General features: G+C 40.6%; 2 protein-coding genes across 5 annotated transcripts in view; both read right to left on the bottom strand.

Moving 5' to 3' along the window:
• Positions 1–1428: 1428 nt before the first annotated feature.
• uqcr11 (ubiquinol-cytochrome c reductase, complex III subunit XI) lies at positions 1429–2863 on the bottom strand. Its single transcript, XM_008294474.1, is given in 2 exon segments — positions 1429–1901; positions 2814–2863. Coding segments are annotated over 2 exon segments (171 nt in total). The 3' UTR covers positions 1429–1780.
• Positions 2864–4074: 1211 nt separating this feature from the next.
• Positions 4075–17687, bottom strand: part of tcf3a (transcription factor 3a) — a 28599-nt gene continuing 14986 nt past the window's right edge. For 3 of the 4 annotated variants that reach the window (XM_008294469.1, XM_008294470.1, XM_008294472.1), the window contains 15 exons: positions 17518–17558; positions 17221–17356; positions 16794–16843; positions 15319–15418; positions 14775–14911; positions 14508–14658; positions 14335–14393; positions 14141–14219; positions 11190–11266; positions 10921–11094; positions 10667–10778; positions 10392–10524; positions 9106–9347; positions 6812–6958; positions 4075–6693 (listed from right to left, as the gene is read on the bottom strand). In XM_008294469.1, coding sequence (XP_008292691.1) covers positions 6819–6958; positions 9106–9347; positions 10392–10524; positions 10667–10778; positions 10921–11094; positions 11190–11266; positions 14141–14219; positions 14335–14393; positions 14508–14658; positions 14775–14911; positions 15319–15418; positions 16794–16843; positions 17221–17356; positions 17518–17558 — 1631 coding nt within the window. In that variant the 3' untranslated portion in view covers positions 4075–6693; positions 6812–6818. Of the gene's footprint in view, positions 6694–6811; positions 6959–7393; positions 7630–9105; positions 9348–10391; positions 10525–10666; positions 10779–10920; positions 11095–11189; positions 11267–14140; positions 14220–14334; positions 14394–14507; positions 14659–14774; positions 14912–15318; positions 15419–16793; positions 16844–17220; positions 17357–17517; positions 17559–17687 lie in introns of all 4 variants that reach the window. The other variant, XM_008294473.1, reaches the window with a different exon arrangement.

The raw sequence follows: 17687 nt of genomic DNA, 5'->3' as shown, positions 1-17687 counted from the left end.
ACAGTGTTAGCCAGGCCATGATGATGATGATGATGATGATGTACCTATTTTTTTTTTTCTAAAGGTGTTGTCATAGACTGTAAATAATAAATGGATGTAGCCTCCAGGTCTGACAAATGAAGCCAAACCAGCTGGCAGGGGGCGAGGCTGTAGGGCGTACGGTTGTAGCTACACAGTGTCTTTGGGTTCTCAGCATCACCATGGCTACATCCACCTTAAACACAGTGTAACTTCAACTTTATTGTCAGAACGGACAATCTGTTTGTCATGAACATTGTAGAGTAACTAAACACGATAAACTCATAGACATTCAGTTTCATCATTCATCAATCAGCGTTTATGCACAACTGGATAAAAACATAACGTGAATGAGGCCAAAGAATCACTTGGCAGCATGGTGCCACATCTTACATGTAGTAATCACAATTTTCATCTTGACATTACCATGGCAACTACATACAGAGAGACAAAACTTATCACAGCAAACGTACACGTAAAGATTTTACATTGTTTAAGCAGTTTTGTGTATCGCTGAACTAAAAACACGTATGTACTCGTTGCAACATTTCCTCATTCACTGTGGATGCACTGATGTACTGAGCACTTGTTAAATTAGCAACGATGGACTGTTTCATAATGCAGATATATGGCTGTTTTGTGTGTCAAATTGTTCTTTTTTTTAATACATGCAGCTTGCTGTTAGATGGAGACACAGGCTAACAGTAGGTTATATTATGCAGGCACTACTTGCTGCAGGTTCTATTCTTGAAACAAGGCCAAACCTCCACCCAGCAATGTCTGCTGTCTCAGGATGGATGTCTGCCCTCATTTCCATTATTTACACAGTCTGTGTGAAAGTGCTGCTCGTCTGTGTTATTTTGTAACAGTTGTCTTGCAGTGCCGCCACAATAGAGAGTAAATAAACATCTCTGCCCAACACAGACATGTTATATGTACCTGACTCAACCTGAATTTTTTTTTTTTTTTCATGGGACACCCAAGTGTGAACAGCAAAACAAACCACTGACTGATTAAAAATAGACTAGTATGTGCCTTTTGAAAAATTGTACACAGCCTTAGGGATGTGCCAGTCTGTGAAGTCGACTTTAACCAGGCGCTATGGACGTGTCAATAACAATTATGAATAAAGAAAGCTTGATTTATTAATGTCAGAGAATTCGCTAAAAGATGGTTTTCATTCATCCCACATCCACCCAACCGGTCGAGGCAGATGGCCGTCCCTCCCTGAGCCTGGTTCTGTCTGAGGTTTTTTTTTTCCCCGGCGGGGGTTTTCGGTTCCTTCCTGCGGACTGCTGAAGCTTATAGGGAATCCAAATGTTTTGGATTGTTGGGTGTCTCTGCCTTTGTTAAGCGCTATGAGATGACTTGTTGTTGTTGTAAATATGCGCTATACAAATAAAATTGAATTGAATTGAATACTGACAATGTAACACAACTGCATATATTTGTAAAACATGTTTCACGCTTGGTAATAACTGAATTCTGTGTATGCACTGACAGGTATAGTTCCTAGAAAGCATTTTGTGTTACACAAAACCGCAGCGTGTAAGAGATGTGAACACTGACTCAAAAGGTCTAAAGCCAATATAGCTGCAGAAGAGGAAGTTGTTTGAATTTGGGGTCTGGTCTCACACTTGCAAACATTACGCCACTGAAACAGTCTTGAGCCAAGAGAAGTGTGATGACGCTTCAGGCCTCAATGATAATCTCCATATTTAGCATGCTGTTTCTGCCATTTCTCAGACTAACCTTATCGTCACTACTCGTCCTTCTTAAATTTGCCATTGATGTAGGGAACATGATCCAAAATCAATCACCAGTCTGTTACGTAGACAATAGCTATACCTGCTGTTGAGCCCCAACCAGCCATCGTTGGGAACCTGTGGAGGAGGAAAGACGAGGTCAGATTGGAGCTCGTCTCACTTCGTCTATTCTGGAGATCATAATGGTCTGGCTGCACCTAATGAGAGTGATATAGGGGAAAAAAAAAATACAATTAAGTAAAAGTAAATACTCATTCCAGGATATTTAGAAGTTTTGTGGGAATGATACAGAAATGTTAATATTACTACAAATCATAGTAACACAGCAATTTGTTTTGTCAGCTTTTTGTTTTGTTTACTGCAAACAATGTGAAATACTCCAGCAACAGCATTATGGTGTCTATAGATTGATACTAGGAAGAAGTGCTAAACTAATTAAGAGTAATGCATGCCACATATTAGGACGGTTAAATGAAGGTTACACGTTTTTTGTTTTTTTTGTTTTTTAACATATTGTGTAAAAATACTTTGCGACTTGCTGGTTTACAGTTTTACAAATACAACTTTTAAGAGTTGCTTGATGTTTTCCTTTTCACATCCATTGTCTAAGAGTTTATTTACCTTAATTTGGCATTAGACGCAACTTTTACAGCCTTAATAATTAACGACAAAATTAACATTTCGTCTAATCAATATTGATCACAACCTCATCCAAGACAGATCAGTCAGCTTGTTAGTAGTTTGGCTCACATGTTATCAAGATGGCTAATGCCGGTAAGAGTTTCACAACCCTGCTACGTTATGAGCGAAGAAATAACAGTTACATACAAAGTAACGAACACTACCTCTAATACATAACAATCATAATTTTAGGCATCTTTAGCTCAGAGTTTAGCTCAGTTAGCTAAAGTCAGCTTGTCCCTGCAGCTCTATAACCTCGGCTACGCTAACAGCTGATGCTAACTAAGACACACAAGGGTTCTGTTAACCAAAACTCTACAAATGCGATATTAAAACAAAACATCTTACCATGCCTTAGCAATGGTCACATACTTCTGACCTACTATTTTACCAATCATTTTGGCAGAAATTTGTCCTCCGAGCGCAGGACGTGAAGCTTTAAAAGCCAGAAGAACTTCCGAGTTTCCTCTGAGGCTTCGTCTAGTGCGCATGTGCAATGACAACTTCGTGGTATTACAAAAATAAAAGCTTAAAACAACAATAAAAGCTTTTGCTGTTTGTGAAAGCAACTTGTAAGTTGATGGCATTGATTTTTCAGGTCTGTCACATATGAAGTCTGAATATATATTTTCTGAATATATATAAATAAAAACATTTTGCTTTTATGCAATGTTGTCTTTTCATTGCTTTTAATGGATTTATTGCTTATATTCTCAAGAATTTTCATCTTGTTTAAATTTTTTTTAAAGACTTTATCTTATGGTTGCCTTGCTTTAGTTTGGCCTGTCTGCCATTCTGTTATGTTACGTTCAAGGTGTCCTGCTTTTGCTTCATCTACCAAAACACACTATAAACTCTGTTTTTAAAGACTCTGTATAATTACAGTCATTATATTGTTACATAAACAGAGTGCAGTGGGTCTCACTGACACAGGGTGGTGACGATGCAGCCTATTTCTGCCCCCTAGTGGATCAACGACGCTATGACAAAATACCGCTGACCTGTCTATGAAACTACCTCTGGATGCTTGAACTGAGCTTGTAAACTCAAAAAACAAAAAATAAATTTCTCCACTGAAACTTGTTTTTAAAATTGTTACTTGTCTTGAATGTTTGAGCTTCAATATTCTGAAGGACGAATGTGCAAAAGTTGATGCTTTAATACTTTCAAAGGCTTTTATATTCATTACCTTAATGTGAAAAGTATCTTAGAACTCACTTAAAATCTGGTTCATGAGTTGGGACTTACCCTTTAGTCCAATAGGAAACTACTACAATGCTGTGTGGACGGCTGAAGCCTGCACTGCACAAACACTGTGAGTGACTTTCTGTGGATGGAAGAGTTATCTTTCGTGTGGTAATTACATTTTTGAAATCACAAATATTTGCATATTCAAGAAAAGAATGTTAAAAGAGAGAGGGGGTGTAGATGGTAAGAATTTCTGAACATGTAACTGCAGAATTCACATCAAATTCAATTCAAATTAACAATAGAATACTTTTGTACATCTTCAAACATGGCTGGAGGGCATTAAATAGACCCTACTTCATCCTGAAAACGTGCAATTGTTTTTTTATTTTCAACTTTAAAAAAAGACATTGTAATAAAGTGGGTTTTGTAAATGGCACATTTATTGCTACATTACTGTTATATACACAACAGTTCTCAATATCTACTTTTATATATAAAAAATAGGAAACTGGAGGCACTTTGAGGACATAGCCTACATAGATGTTGTCCCCAAACATGAGTGAAGACAAGGAGAGCTGTAGTCGATCATCTGCTGTGGAGGACAGAGAGAGTCTGTTAACCAAACAAAAATAAATCTGGTGCACGGTTTGATACTAGGTTACTGGAGACACATCTTTCATGTACAGAAATAAAAGTACAAGTCTTCAGTAGCGATTTTCCATATCACAAAAACACCAAGGTTTTCAGAGGAAAGGCTAGAGTAATAAAGAAATTAGAATTGGGGGCGGGGCTTGTCCACGGGGCAAGATCTGTGATAAATGACAAATACGGTTACATATCAGTATCAGCTCACAATGCTAAAGCTGATAAAGACATACAGCTGTACATACGTATCAAAGCACATGCCTAGGACAAAATTATACCGAACCAAATCCAGACTATAAAATCAGACTTTTGAGTACAGTTTTGAGCATCAAAGTTGTCGACCAGGTTATTAGTAAGCTTACATCTCATGACACACTGAAGCGGCCGGCGTCACAGAGTGTAATTTTTCATTTAGATGTTCTGAGACCCTGACAGATGTTACTGAAGTAAATATGTCTTTATACATCTGAATTATATATATAAAAAAAAAAAAGGTACAACCTATAAATCCTTAAATGCAACATCATCCACCGTGTAGCAGAGAAGTAATCAGGCACTGGTGAGTAACCATTATCAAAACTCCCAAAGTCAGGAAAATGACTAAGGCCACCCTTTTTGATTCATTTTATGCTTCACATCACGATGAAACGGGGAATTGTGTTGCAGATTGTGCTGACTGCCCCCGTCTGTCCCTCCCTCAGTCTAATCAACAAACACATCAGAGAGCTGGACATCAGGGAGACGAGGAGGGGGGGTGCGCTGAAGAAAACATATTCCATTTCATCTTAAGAAAAACTGTCACAAACACCAGAACAATCCAATTACAACTGGCCTGACAGGTTTGTGTTCAGACAGGGATTTTAAAAAAAGAAGACCAATATCACAACATGTGATGTTACAGCCAGGTAATTTTGTCATTTCTAACATTTCTAAAGCACCTGGCACCAAATAAAAAAACAAAAAAACACTTTGTTCCTGGAATCTAAATTGAGTTGTCTTACATTTAAACAATGTCAACAAAAAGAAAAAGCATTCCAAATGATAAAAACAGAACTCTTACAACTATCTTACAAAGTAAAAAAACAAAACCAAATTAAAAAACAATGATAAATCAATTCTACAAAAGGAAGATCCTTATAACAGGCTCCACAATTGTTCAAAAGGTAAAAAAAAGTCAACAAAAAAACCACCAAATGCTCAACACAGAGCAACCAAAACAAGTCAGTCAATGGCGATAGTGTAAATTCTCCCAAGAGTAGCAGTAACACTCATGATCCCTTTCAATACTCGGTTATTTCCGTCTTCTGGCGAAATGCAATTTACCACAATACAAACTGCGCTGAAGGTTAGATGCAGTGAGTTCACGGTGCTGTAACAGCGTCTGTAAGTACGATTTGCTGTGGACAGGCTGGCTGACGCTGGCTGTATTTCAGTTTGCTGAGGCTGAGACGCTCAAGTCCAACTGCAGCCTCACGGAAGAAGAATGGGATGGCGATGTGGACATTTGATTTAATGTCGCTCTTGATCCTCCATTTGCATTAAGTCATGTGTCTGTGTCCATGGTTGGTCTCTCTCCGGCAGTCTTTCCATTCCACTTGCATGGCAGTGACAATAACAGATGTATAGGACTTTAAGAGATAAGACTCTGGGTTCCACGGTTAGAAAGAAGCAAAACAATTCAACCCACTACATGTGTGAGTCTGTGAATGTGGCATTTTGTCACTCATGCAATAAATTTAAGAAATACAGCCCGAACTATCAGCATATCAAAAAGAGGAGTCAGCTGTCTGATTGCCCAGCCAGTGGCTGGATTTCTCCAAACCTGCCTCTCTTCAGTCACCATGTAAGAGGAGGAGAACGATTTTTCATCTAACTCAACGCTACGCATCAGGCCGCTTTCAGGCATGATTAACAGGTTTTGTTCAATCATAAGATGTAAATCCTCCCTCTTTGCTTGTGAAGAATGTAAGACCTTCTTTTCTGATGGGAATGCCAATAATATTCCAACGATACAAATCCTAACTTTGCTCACATGAGCAATTGATCCAAAAGTGTTATTTGATCCAAACAAGTTTTGCGCCCAACTTGTAAAGCAATTTTAAAAATGTCTTACAAAAACGTCATCATAAGAATGTCCTGATGTCCAATTTCCACTGTTTCCAAACCAGTGTCCTTGGTTCAAGATGGTGTCATGTAAAGATCAATAAATCTTCTCTTTTCGTATCAGTGTGCTTGTTATTCTCGTGTTCATCGTCAGGAATGTGGCCACCTGCTTTGTCAGTAATGAGGTGTGTGCGGGTGTGTTTTTCCAAAAGTTGATTAACACACACTGAGATGCATGACAATGGTAGATTAAGGCCACGTGTTCTAAGGGCTGTACAATCAACAGGAACTGGAAGAGAAAAGAGAAAGAAAATTAATCTCTCGCCATAAAACAAGATTAAAATGAGCATTCGTGTCAATCTGATTGTCCTCCAACAATCACCACTGTAGAAAATCAGCAGACTGACCTGAGAATTACATATGGCTCACAGGGTTGTGTCCATCACCTCCTAGACCAGGGTGACCCCCACCGAGCTGCATCTGGGGGTCCACACCCGACACTTTCTCCTCCTCTCTCCTCTTGAGGCAGGCAGCCTTTGGGTTCAAATTACGCTCTTTGGAAACAAATGATAGATACAATCATTAAGCAGCAAGCAAAAATGGGACTTTTTTTTTTCAATTTTTTAGGTCTGAAGAAGTCCACAAAGGCAATAAAGCAGAGTCATGAACATACAGAAGGCCGACTACACAAGAGGAATAAAATGGGGAAAAAAAAGAGAAAAGGCAGACAGCAAGAGTGAAAAGTTGGGTGAGAACTGCAGGTGTTTGGCAGAAAAGCAGGGATATACTTCCTCAACTCTCCTCCCATTCTTCTCATTTCTTTACTTTGCCCAGGTGATACAAGCAAAGAGAAATGTGGTTGCTACACAGTCAGCAGGAACAGAATTGAAGAAGAGGTTTCCCTACAGGTGACTGACTGGACATTTTAGTCCAGGTCTGCTGACAGATGGCTGGTAGTCTATGTGGACTTGTTGTATTGGCTGACCTACCTCGCACCTGCTTCTCTAGGCCCAGTATGACCTGGACAGCCTGTTGCAGGATCACAAGCTTGGTCTGGGCCTTGTCGCTCTGCAGGTGGACCTGACACATCCTGCCCAGCTCTCTGAAGGCTTCGTTAATGTCGCGAACACGCACTCTCTCCCTAGCGTTGTTAGCTAGGCGGCGCTCACGCTCCCTCTGCTCCTTCTCCTCGGCAGTCAGGTTCTCATCAGTCACCGAGACAAGGCTGTAGCCAGGAGGAGAGGTGGTGGTTGGAGGGGCTGGTTAGCAAACCCAAATCACAACCCTCACTGAAGCTAGACTAAAATGTTCTCACCAACACTGCAGCTACTTAATTAACATCATAACACTGCATTTATCCTCGTATTTATCCCTCCAAGAACCCTTGCTCTGTTGCTGGGAGATATTTGATCTTTATGTACATCAATGATTGAAGCTAACTTCAGGCTCCTATCCCAAGACAAGACCAGTGGAATTGCAGGGCTGTGTTGCAGGAGAGTGAGCGGAGGAGTGTAAAATGTTTTGGGTTTTTTTCCCTCGATCTACAATATATAAAAGACAAATACATTACTGTAAAATGTAAGAATCGTGATTTGAAGTAGCTCAACCCTGGCAGAATCCAAGCCAAGACTGGATCAAGATGCAACAGTTGACCAGCGGGACCAGGCCTAAAAACTTTGTCATAAGGTTTAAACAACCAACAAAGGTACTTTTTGGTCATTTGGGTCCAGGATGGAAGTTGTGGGGATATGGTGACTGTCCAGCAGAATGAGAGAAGTAATGACAAGTGAGACAGAGAGGGAGAGAGAGAGGAAGCAACACCCTCTGCCAAATGCAGTACATAGAAAGAGCCACAGAGAAAGAGCTACTAGGAGGGACTGAAGGCATCATGTTAAATACATCAGCAGGAGGAGATGTATTTATCTGAATGTGAGGAAGAGCAGGTCGCCGTCTGTAAAAGGAAAATGAAAGAAGGAGGGGGAGTGAATGGCAAAATGGAAGGGCTTTCTTGAAAACAGAGTATTTGAAATTAAAGGGTTAATGTTTGAAAGGCTGGAACATGCAGCACAAAGACACCGCCACAGAGATGAAGGCAGATTAACAGACATGCTGCTTTCAGGCTGTAAAGTATGCCGAGAGCAAAAGGTTATAAAAGCCACATTAAAATAATGAAAAAACTTATTTGAAATTAAAATGACTTCATAGTTTGATAAAAGCATAATGAAGCAACAGTGGAAAAAAAAAAAAAAGCAAATGAGGACACATAAAGGTGTTAATCCACACCGAGGGTGAGGCAGACAGACATGGAAGCATTTTCACAGTGAGACAGGCAGCCAGCTGTAAGTGAGGTAACACATAGTGCATTAGAACAATCAGCAGTCCTGTATGTGTTACCAGTTTTAAGATGAACTGGAGAAAGGGCACCTCTTTAAAACAGTCACACAGCTTAATTTCCCAATCCCACGTCCTTGCTTTAACAGACTACAGGAAGTAAAATGCTTAAGATCACTCATACTACCCACGTACAGTTTGTTTACAACTGTGAATGCAGTAAAATGAACTGCCACTATTCATCATGTCATCCACAAGGATTTAATATCAGAATAGCAGGACATGGCAGGAGCTGGAAAGTGAAGCGGTGTGGGAGTTTTATGTCGAGGCCCTTCCCCTCCACTTCCTTCCTCCCTGGACACCCACTGACCTCGAACTTGCTGCTCCAGGTTGAGTATAACGTTAACGGCCTGTTGCAGTATGATCAGTTTGGTTTGTGGTTTCTCATTGCTCACGTGGAGCTGACACATGCGGCCAAGCTCCTTAAAAGCCTCGTTGATGTCCCGCACACGTAGCCGTTCGCGGGCGTTGTTTGCCAACCTCCGCACCTTCTCCCGCTCAACCTTAATCTCCACTGGTAGATCTTCATCGTCATCCTCATCATCCAGACTACTGAGGAGTCAATGGCAGATGAGGAGGGAAGGAAACAACAGTGTAGGTACAGTGCACTCACAATTACACATGTCCCAGCTTCCTTAAAACATCCAAACTTCAGAGTAATTTCAGGATTTTTTTTCAAACTTGCTACAACTGTGGGGCTTGTTGGGGTAAAATTCAGTTACAAACAACTCAACACTTTTGGGAATACACAGTCTCTGGAATAATCAAACCCCATTTCTGCACAGTATATTAAATGTGGATGTAGAATGAACACCACTAAATTAAAAATTAAAATGGTGTCTGGTGATATGTTGCTTCCTCCTGAATGCACAATGTCTACTTTAACTTTAGGTTTAGAAAGTGTAATTTACTGAGTGAGAAGAACGTGGAGGTTAAAATAGAATATTAAAAGAAATTCTGAGTTTTTCAAATGTTTGATTAAAAAAAAAAAACATGAGGCACGTGTAGACCAAATGTCCAACGTCTGGGTTAGTATAAATCTAAATAAGGTAAACATACAATCATGATAAAAACTGTACAATAAATTAAGCTTAAGATGAAGGAACTAATTCTGCACGACTATTTTTTTATGCTTTCATTCCAATTTTAGTCTTTGAGTTAGTAGTAGTATGTAATATGTGGCATACCAGAGTTTGGTTTCTTCATTAAAACAAAATTTTTTAATCGAACAAAGGTTTGTCACTCAAATGGCTAAAATAAGTTTTACTCTACATGAGAGCTACTGTAAGAAGTGGTTTGTATCAGGTAAATCTCTTTCCATGTTAAAGAAATCGAAGCCCTTTTTATATTTACGCCAGAATAGCAACATCTACTAAGTTCACTAAAACCAACACAGGACAATGTAAATGGAGGGATAAATACTGACTACACTACTACACGAATCCTGCCAGATTTACAGTAAGAAGTCTATTAATATGAAGTTAATGGCTCTCTCGAGTAATCTCAAGCAATTTTCTGACACATATGACAGTTAAAGACAACATGAGACAAATCTAATGCATTAATAAATAAAAGGTTTAGAAAGATTTTGGACACCTGGTTCGAAGGTGAGCCTTCATGTCTCTTTTCTCATCCTCTGACTTGTCTGTAATGGAGCAGTTCTCATCATCTTCCTTATCCTCTCGTTTGATAGCAGCACCACTGGAACGATTTACGCTACCAGGCAGGCCTACACAGAGAAAAGGCATCGGGTACTGACATGTTATAAAACACAAACAATCTAAAAATATTACTGGCCAAATGCGGGAAAGTACAACTAATTTTTTTTTTTCTTTTACAATAAAGAGGGCATCAAGAAAAGAAAGTCCCACCTGTAAAGCCTTCAGGCTGAGAAGCTGGTTGGACAGACGCAGCACCGTGGTGACCATGCAGAAGCCCTCCACTAGAGGGCAGACCAGCAGAGTCCTCGTGGTGACTGGACACCTTCAGGATGACAATTTATCTTAGTATTGGCATAACAGCAGCAAACACGCATTTCAACTTCCACTGTTTACTTTTACTTTATTTTTAAATATCAAACTTAATTAGGTCTTTTTGTTTCTATCCGACTATTCATAAATCTCACCAGTCCTGGCAGACGACTGGCCAGTCCAAGTGCAGCACTGCTGAAGCCTGGTGGTAACCCTAAGCCAGATGAGAGCAGACTTTGCATTTCAGCGAGTCCTGGCCCCCCTTGTCCACTGGCGTGACGCTGAAGAACGTTGATGGCTTCATCCAGGCGGTCCTCTAGTTTACTCGGCTACAGAGAATAAAGATCAGAGTGATGAGACAAGGTGATGCATAAATGGTCGCAGGATCTCTCACTAAAAGAAATGGAGTGACAGGCTGACTCACCATAGACTGAATTCCACCATCAAAGTTAGGTGAAGGAGTGGCCTGGCCAGAGGACCGAGTCCACTGGGATGCAGAGCCTAAAGAAAAAAGAGGATCACAAGGTTTAAAAACTCCTAGAATTTGTACTAGATCAGCCAGTGAGAATCACAAAGTGTAACTCACAAAAAAAGATGACTGATAAAACTGGGGGCTTGAGCTTGGACCTTACAGGTAAATGATGCTCTTCATACACGGTGCTACTGTATTTCGCAACTTGTGCTAATGAAAAAGTTATATGATGTACATAGATGATCGAGGAATCTCAAAAATGTATGCTTTATGTTGTTCCTATAAGACAGCCAGATGGAAAAAAAAGATCTGTTCTTCAACACCAACTTTGTAACATTGTGCAGAGTTACTGTGGAACGGTTTCAGGATATCTTTGATATTTATTTTATATCCTCTAAATTAGTTTGCCAATAGGAAATATGGCTTGGATTTCTAAACATTCCTTTTGCTATTAGTGAAGCATTCCTGAGAGATATCTGTATGCTGTTGGAAAAAAACAACCAAAAAAGAACACACAAAAAAAATAACATACCAGTTTCCAGATTGAAAAAAAGGAGGAATTTGTAGACATACAGTCTAGCAGAACAACAACGATACCAAACAGGTGCTAATGAGCAACAGCATAACATGTAGGCTGAACCAAAATCATTAACTGAAACAGAAACAGCTGGTGAGGCTGAGGTTTTAGGAGAAGTGACAGTTTAATCTAAAAAATCTAACACCACAGAAAGACTGAACACAGCAACAAGACGCAAGGTGGTCATCCTGCATCATCAAGGTCTCTCACAGGCAGACATTTTTAAGACAGACAGATGTTTTAAGATGTGCTGTCCAAGATCTTATGCAGAAGCACAAAGAAACAGGCAAGGTCGACGACCAGAAATGTAGTGGCCGGCCAAGGAAACTGAATGCAGCAGACAAAAGACACACCAAGCTGAATTCCCTTCAAAGTCAAAATCTATCCATCCCAGACGCTAGCTCAGAACTGGCAGACACGAACAGGACCCTGGTGCACCCATCTACAGTCTGGAGAAGTCTGGTCAGAAGTGATCTTTGCAGAGGACAAAAGCCATTCCTCTAATGACAGCAGGTGCTCTGGACTGATAAGTCATAAACTGAAATATTTGGCCCCATCAGAAGACAGTTTGTTGCCAAAGGGCTGACAAGCGATACGAGGATGAGTGTCTGTAGGTAACAGTGAAGCATAGGGAAAAGTTCCTTGCAGGTTTGGGCTCAGTTCTGTAAATAAAGCTAGGAATTTGGTCTAAAATAGTGACGCAGACACCCACGTTGGCTTCCTGATTGGGTCTTATTAGTCATTGTGTGCCCTTCCCTGATCCGTCATGCCTTATATCACGTGACTCTACAACTAAGCAACCGACCCTCTGCTTCCTATTTACGCTGGCACACACATGCCCAGAGTAGTTGAAAAACCATTTGTTTTCAGGGCTGTAAGTAATGACAGAGATTATTTCTGAACAGATTCTAATCCATTGTTTTAAAATGTCAGGTTACAATGAATATGTATTAGTGTGGACGGACGCCAAATCTGTGACTGGGGACAAAAAAAAAAAAAAAGATTTCCTAATTTTATAATGACTGATTTCATCACTATGCTATGCCTCTAATCTTGTGGCGGCAGAAGAATTTGATGTATGAATTGTGTGATGAGCTCATGCATGGACTCAGATACAAATAGGGAAGTGACCCCACCCTCTTTTTATTTTTACTGTATTTTCCCTTCCTCTCTCATAAGTTATATTTGGGTGGTGTGTGTGTGTGTGTGTGTGCACTATATTTACGAGGACCAGATTGAGTTTGAGCCCATCGGAGTGAGGGACATTTTGGCACTTTCTCACACGCCTTCAAAGGGCTGTTCGAGGGCTAAGACTCTGTTTGAAGGAAAGGTTAAAATGAGGTTAAGGTCAGGGTTAGGGAGAGGTGTGGGGTTTGGCACTGAGTTTAGGGTGAGGGGCTAATGAATGCATAATGTAAATGTATGTCCTCACAAAGAGAGCCATTCAAACGTGTGTGTGTGTGTTTAACAGTGTGTGAAAGATCAAGTGAAGGTTAAGCTGTGGATGAAGTGCTCAGATCACTATAGTTACAGTGTGTCAAAAGAAATCCACCATTGTTTGTGTCATTTTTATGATTTTTTTTTTTTTAATTACTGCAAGGTTTTAAAAAAATAAAATATTTCTCAATCAGAATATGGATATAAAACCAGCCCCAGGTAACCTTTAAATATCGGTGAGAGTTTGGTTAATAGGTCAGACATTTCTTACAACTAACTTGCTGCCAAATCCGATGACCTACAAGTCAAGATAGTCTTGCATGTCAAACTTATCTCAGTGCTATGTTTGTACAGTGCCAGCTCAAGAAAAGGTCTGAATGAACTCATTGACACGGGTGAGAAAACCCTTAAAAAAAAAAAGAAAAAACTTTTGTTCTGACTGCCAAACACTTAATCAACTACAACAACACCTGTCAATGTTTCTAACTTAGATTGATACTTGAGAATATTCCCCAATAACAGAGTCCAACAGATGACAAGATAAATGCAGGGCAGCGTTCAGTTATCCGTGCAATATATTGTAAGTAAAATACTTGACTGATAGTATTCATGCTGATCATGATGGGATTTCAACACATGAAAGTAAAGATCTCTCCAAAGACAAAATTAAAGAATTAGAGCTTATGCATGACTTCTACTTTTAACCCAACAGATGGAGCTGCATTGTCATTTCAAACCATACAGGCTTAGTCAGAGTAAAAACAATACATACAAGATTTTATCATCTCCTGACAGGAAAGCACAAGACCCTGGTTTGAACAAACAAAGGCACACAACAGCCAGCTGACCTTGAGGCCTCAGGAGAAAATGATTGCAACTATTCACTCACCTGATACAGCCTGAGGAGAGCCAGAGGGAGTAGACGGGGATGGAGGGAAAGCATTACTATTTGGGTCTGAAGGATAGATCTGGACACAGAATTTGGGATTTTTAATTTAATTGTACATTTATTGTGCAACAGAAATTCATCCAAATACAATCTTTACATCCTTGTCTATCAGTATGTATTTTATTACTACTTACAGACGCCAGGGCTTTTCCAATCTCATCGCCGGAACTTCCAGGTACTGCACTCCGATTTGCTTAACGAATGCAAAACAACACATTTCAATTAGAGCAACAGTCCAAAATCAACACTGCATGAAAACATAAACTGCACTTTTCCCAAAGAAAAGAGGACACATTAGGAGACTTACCCAGGATGGTTTCAGTGCCAGTGATAGGGGGTGTGTGGCTGGGGACTCCAAAACTGCTGGAGCCAGAGTGGAAGCCAGCGGGATGAGCCCCGTTCACTTCACTGCCATGCAGGGGGTAGTTTTGGGGAGAAAGGGGCAGCGGCTGCCGTTTCTTGGAAGCAAAGACAACAAATGATTTAAAAAGGAAGAGAAGCCCTCAGTGACATATTTATCAAAAAGTGTGTTAACTTCATAAAGAAAATGTTAAGTATGAAGGAAAAAGCTCACCAGTCTGTCTTGGGGGTTGATGGCAGTGAAGGGACCATGCTGGCTCAGATGGGGGGAGTTTCCCAGCAAGGCAGAATAACCAGGCTGAACCATCGACCCGGCAGAGCCCCATGGATCGGAGGATGGGTGGAGGCCTTCTGTCAGGGGGCATCCAGCAGACGAGGGGGGAGCAAGAAGGTTGAGGGATAACCAGCCACAGGAGATGAAAAGACAATGAAGGCCACATATGAGACATGTCACATTACTGTGATGACTTCATTCAACCGTGATGCACCATTCAACACTCAGGCACCACAGGGTGTTCGTTGGCATACAACTGCTGCACCTACGGTTCATCAGGACATCCATAACAACATAGCAGACCACTAATTTCCCAGCTGTGCTGGCTATAAAGCAACATTCCAGGTAATTGTAATGCATAAATGTGTACAATTTACCATTACATAGACATAGAATTAACAAAATTATCTTGGATAGACTGAACTTTTCAACCCAACCCAACACAATGAGCACAGGGAGATTCTGAAGGAAAGTTTCAACTGACCTTGCACGTAGAATGGTGGAGGGCAGACATTTCCTGCTTTGGAAGCTGGGTAGCAAGCGCTGTCCCGCTTAAAGTCTTCTCCTGGGGCTGATGCATAAACCTGCAACAAAAATAAAACAAATGAGTGAACCTGTTAAACTCAATGCTTCAAAACTTAATCTGCCAAGGCTACATAACAGTAAATAAGCTATATTTCTAACTAGTTATATGAATCACATGTTGTGCTTTCATATGGCATCTTTTAGCATACGCCAAGAAAGTTTACAGGAACCTTCTGAAAATCCGTTTTCCTTTAGACATAGTATTTGGGCCGGGCTAACTAGTTTTCAAAGTTTTCAAAAAAACCAAACAAATGAAGAAATGTGTATTAAATACTTGACAAAAGCAAAGTTCTTAAAAGCATGGGTTCCTGGTTGGAATCTATTCTGGTTTTACAGCTTAATTCAATAAACAGACGACTGAAACATTTCTGCAGACTTGAGCACAGAGCAGTATGTATTGAATGTGCGGAGTCAGCGCTTTTATTGTGCCTATTCTAACATCTTAGTGAGAATTTTACATATCAACCTGTCAAACAGATTCATACTCAGAATGAGTATTTCACTTTTGAACACAGTAAGATGCAACTATATAACAGACACTGCAGTTGGATTTGGTGCATGTTATAATGAGCATAAAGAAAGCAGTGTCCTGAACCACCACATCTTCCTCAATCAAGACTATTCTAGATGAAAATCAAGTATCAAACTGTGTCTGACAAACTCAAATCCAACTGGACTGAAGTTTTCTTCTGTAATTTGATTAAACAGAGAAAAAGAAGAAGAAAAAGAGGAGTGAGGAGAAGAGGGAACGGAGAGATGCACTCCTAATTACTGAACCATCTGCCGAATGCTGGATGGCAGCCAACTCCACTGGCAGCTGGGAGAGAGGGATGGGGGAGGGAGAGAGAAAAAGGGGAGGGCTGTTGTTCGTGGTGGTGGCGGGGGGAGGAGAGGGAGGGGGGGGGGGGGGGGGGGGGGGGGGGTGTGGGGTAGAGAAAATGAGGAAATAGGGTGCCCAGAGAGCAAGAGTGGGAGGAAAAAAATGGGGAGGAGTAAGAACCATCAAACCCCAGGATGAATTCTCTTCAGTGATCCAACGAGTAGACTTGGCAGAGGGGAAGAAATGTGGCCATAAAGTAAAGGGCCTACAAATACAACACACTATAAATACATATGGCAAATGAGTGACTGGGTGAATGAGTGGCTTTTCCCCCTATTCCTTTTTTTACTTTGGTGGTGCAGATGCACAGCTGTAAGAGCTGGAAGTCCTGTACTGCAGCTATTATACTGCTCTGCAAGCCAAGGAGAGGTTTCAGATGCCAAATGGAATGTGAAAAGGGGCGTAAAAACATGAAAACATGGGCTCCCATGGACTGAAGGCAAGGGTTGAGAATATTGCACAGGCATGAAGCATTTGTGGATGTTAGTACTCACAGAGGAGGGCAGGCCAGGGGGCACCTTCCTGATCTTTTTTGGCTGCGATTCTGCAGGGAGGGAGACAGAGGGAATCATATATGCCTGCTTACACAGAAATGACACAATCAGCAATGAAAGGACTCATTTAGGCAGCCTACGTCTTTGTGAAGTCCTGCTGAACCAATCTAACCAATAATGCTTCATCAAAAGGTAATCAGGCTGGTGTAACTCGGTGACTTTTCTCTTTGAGAACTTAGTGATTTCACTTTCTATTAGTAAGAAGAAGTATAATTTTTCAGTTACTTTTTAAAACCTCTGCAGGAGAAGTGATTGTACACACACACTTAAATATAAACCACAACATAGAAAACTTCTTCTAAATCCGAATCTGTGACGACAGACTTATCTTCAACACTATGCCTGAAACAGTACACTGTAATCTTACCAATGGGTTCCTGTGCGGGTCTCCGGCGAGGGTTGCTCCCCTCATATGAGGAATAGTATTGGGAGTTGGACTTAACCCCTGATGGGGAGAGTGCATCTGGACTGGGCATAGGTATCTCACTGGGCATAAATCCCGGCTAAAGAGATGTCAAAAAAATAGAAGTTAATGTAGTGAAACAAAAGCGATAGAAGGAAATAATTAGATAAAACTACATAATGCAATTACAATTATTCAAAACAAGCATAAAAGGAAAGGGAATGAAACTGCAGCAGAACACCTGCTTTCATACTGATCTACCTGTGTTCCAAATGACGAGTACGGCCCTCGTTCAGCCTTCCCTGTTAGGGGAAAAGAATATAAAATCACTTTATGATCGTGAAAATTGGGCTTTTATTTCCGTATTAAATCTCAATCTGGTCATTCCCCTCTCTCCCTTTGGGTCCAACCCATCTGGTATGTGAATGTAT

The sequence above is a fragment of the Stegastes partitus genome, unplaced genomic scaffold (genome assembly GCF_000690725.1).
Source record: "Stegastes partitus isolate 25-593 unplaced genomic scaffold, Stegastes_partitus-1.0.2 Scaffold965, whole genome shotgun sequence".
NCBI classification, from domain to species: Eukaryota; Metazoa; Chordata; class Actinopteri; family Pomacentridae; genus Stegastes; species Stegastes partitus.
This window is presented reverse-complemented; position numbering and strand designations above follow the sequence as displayed.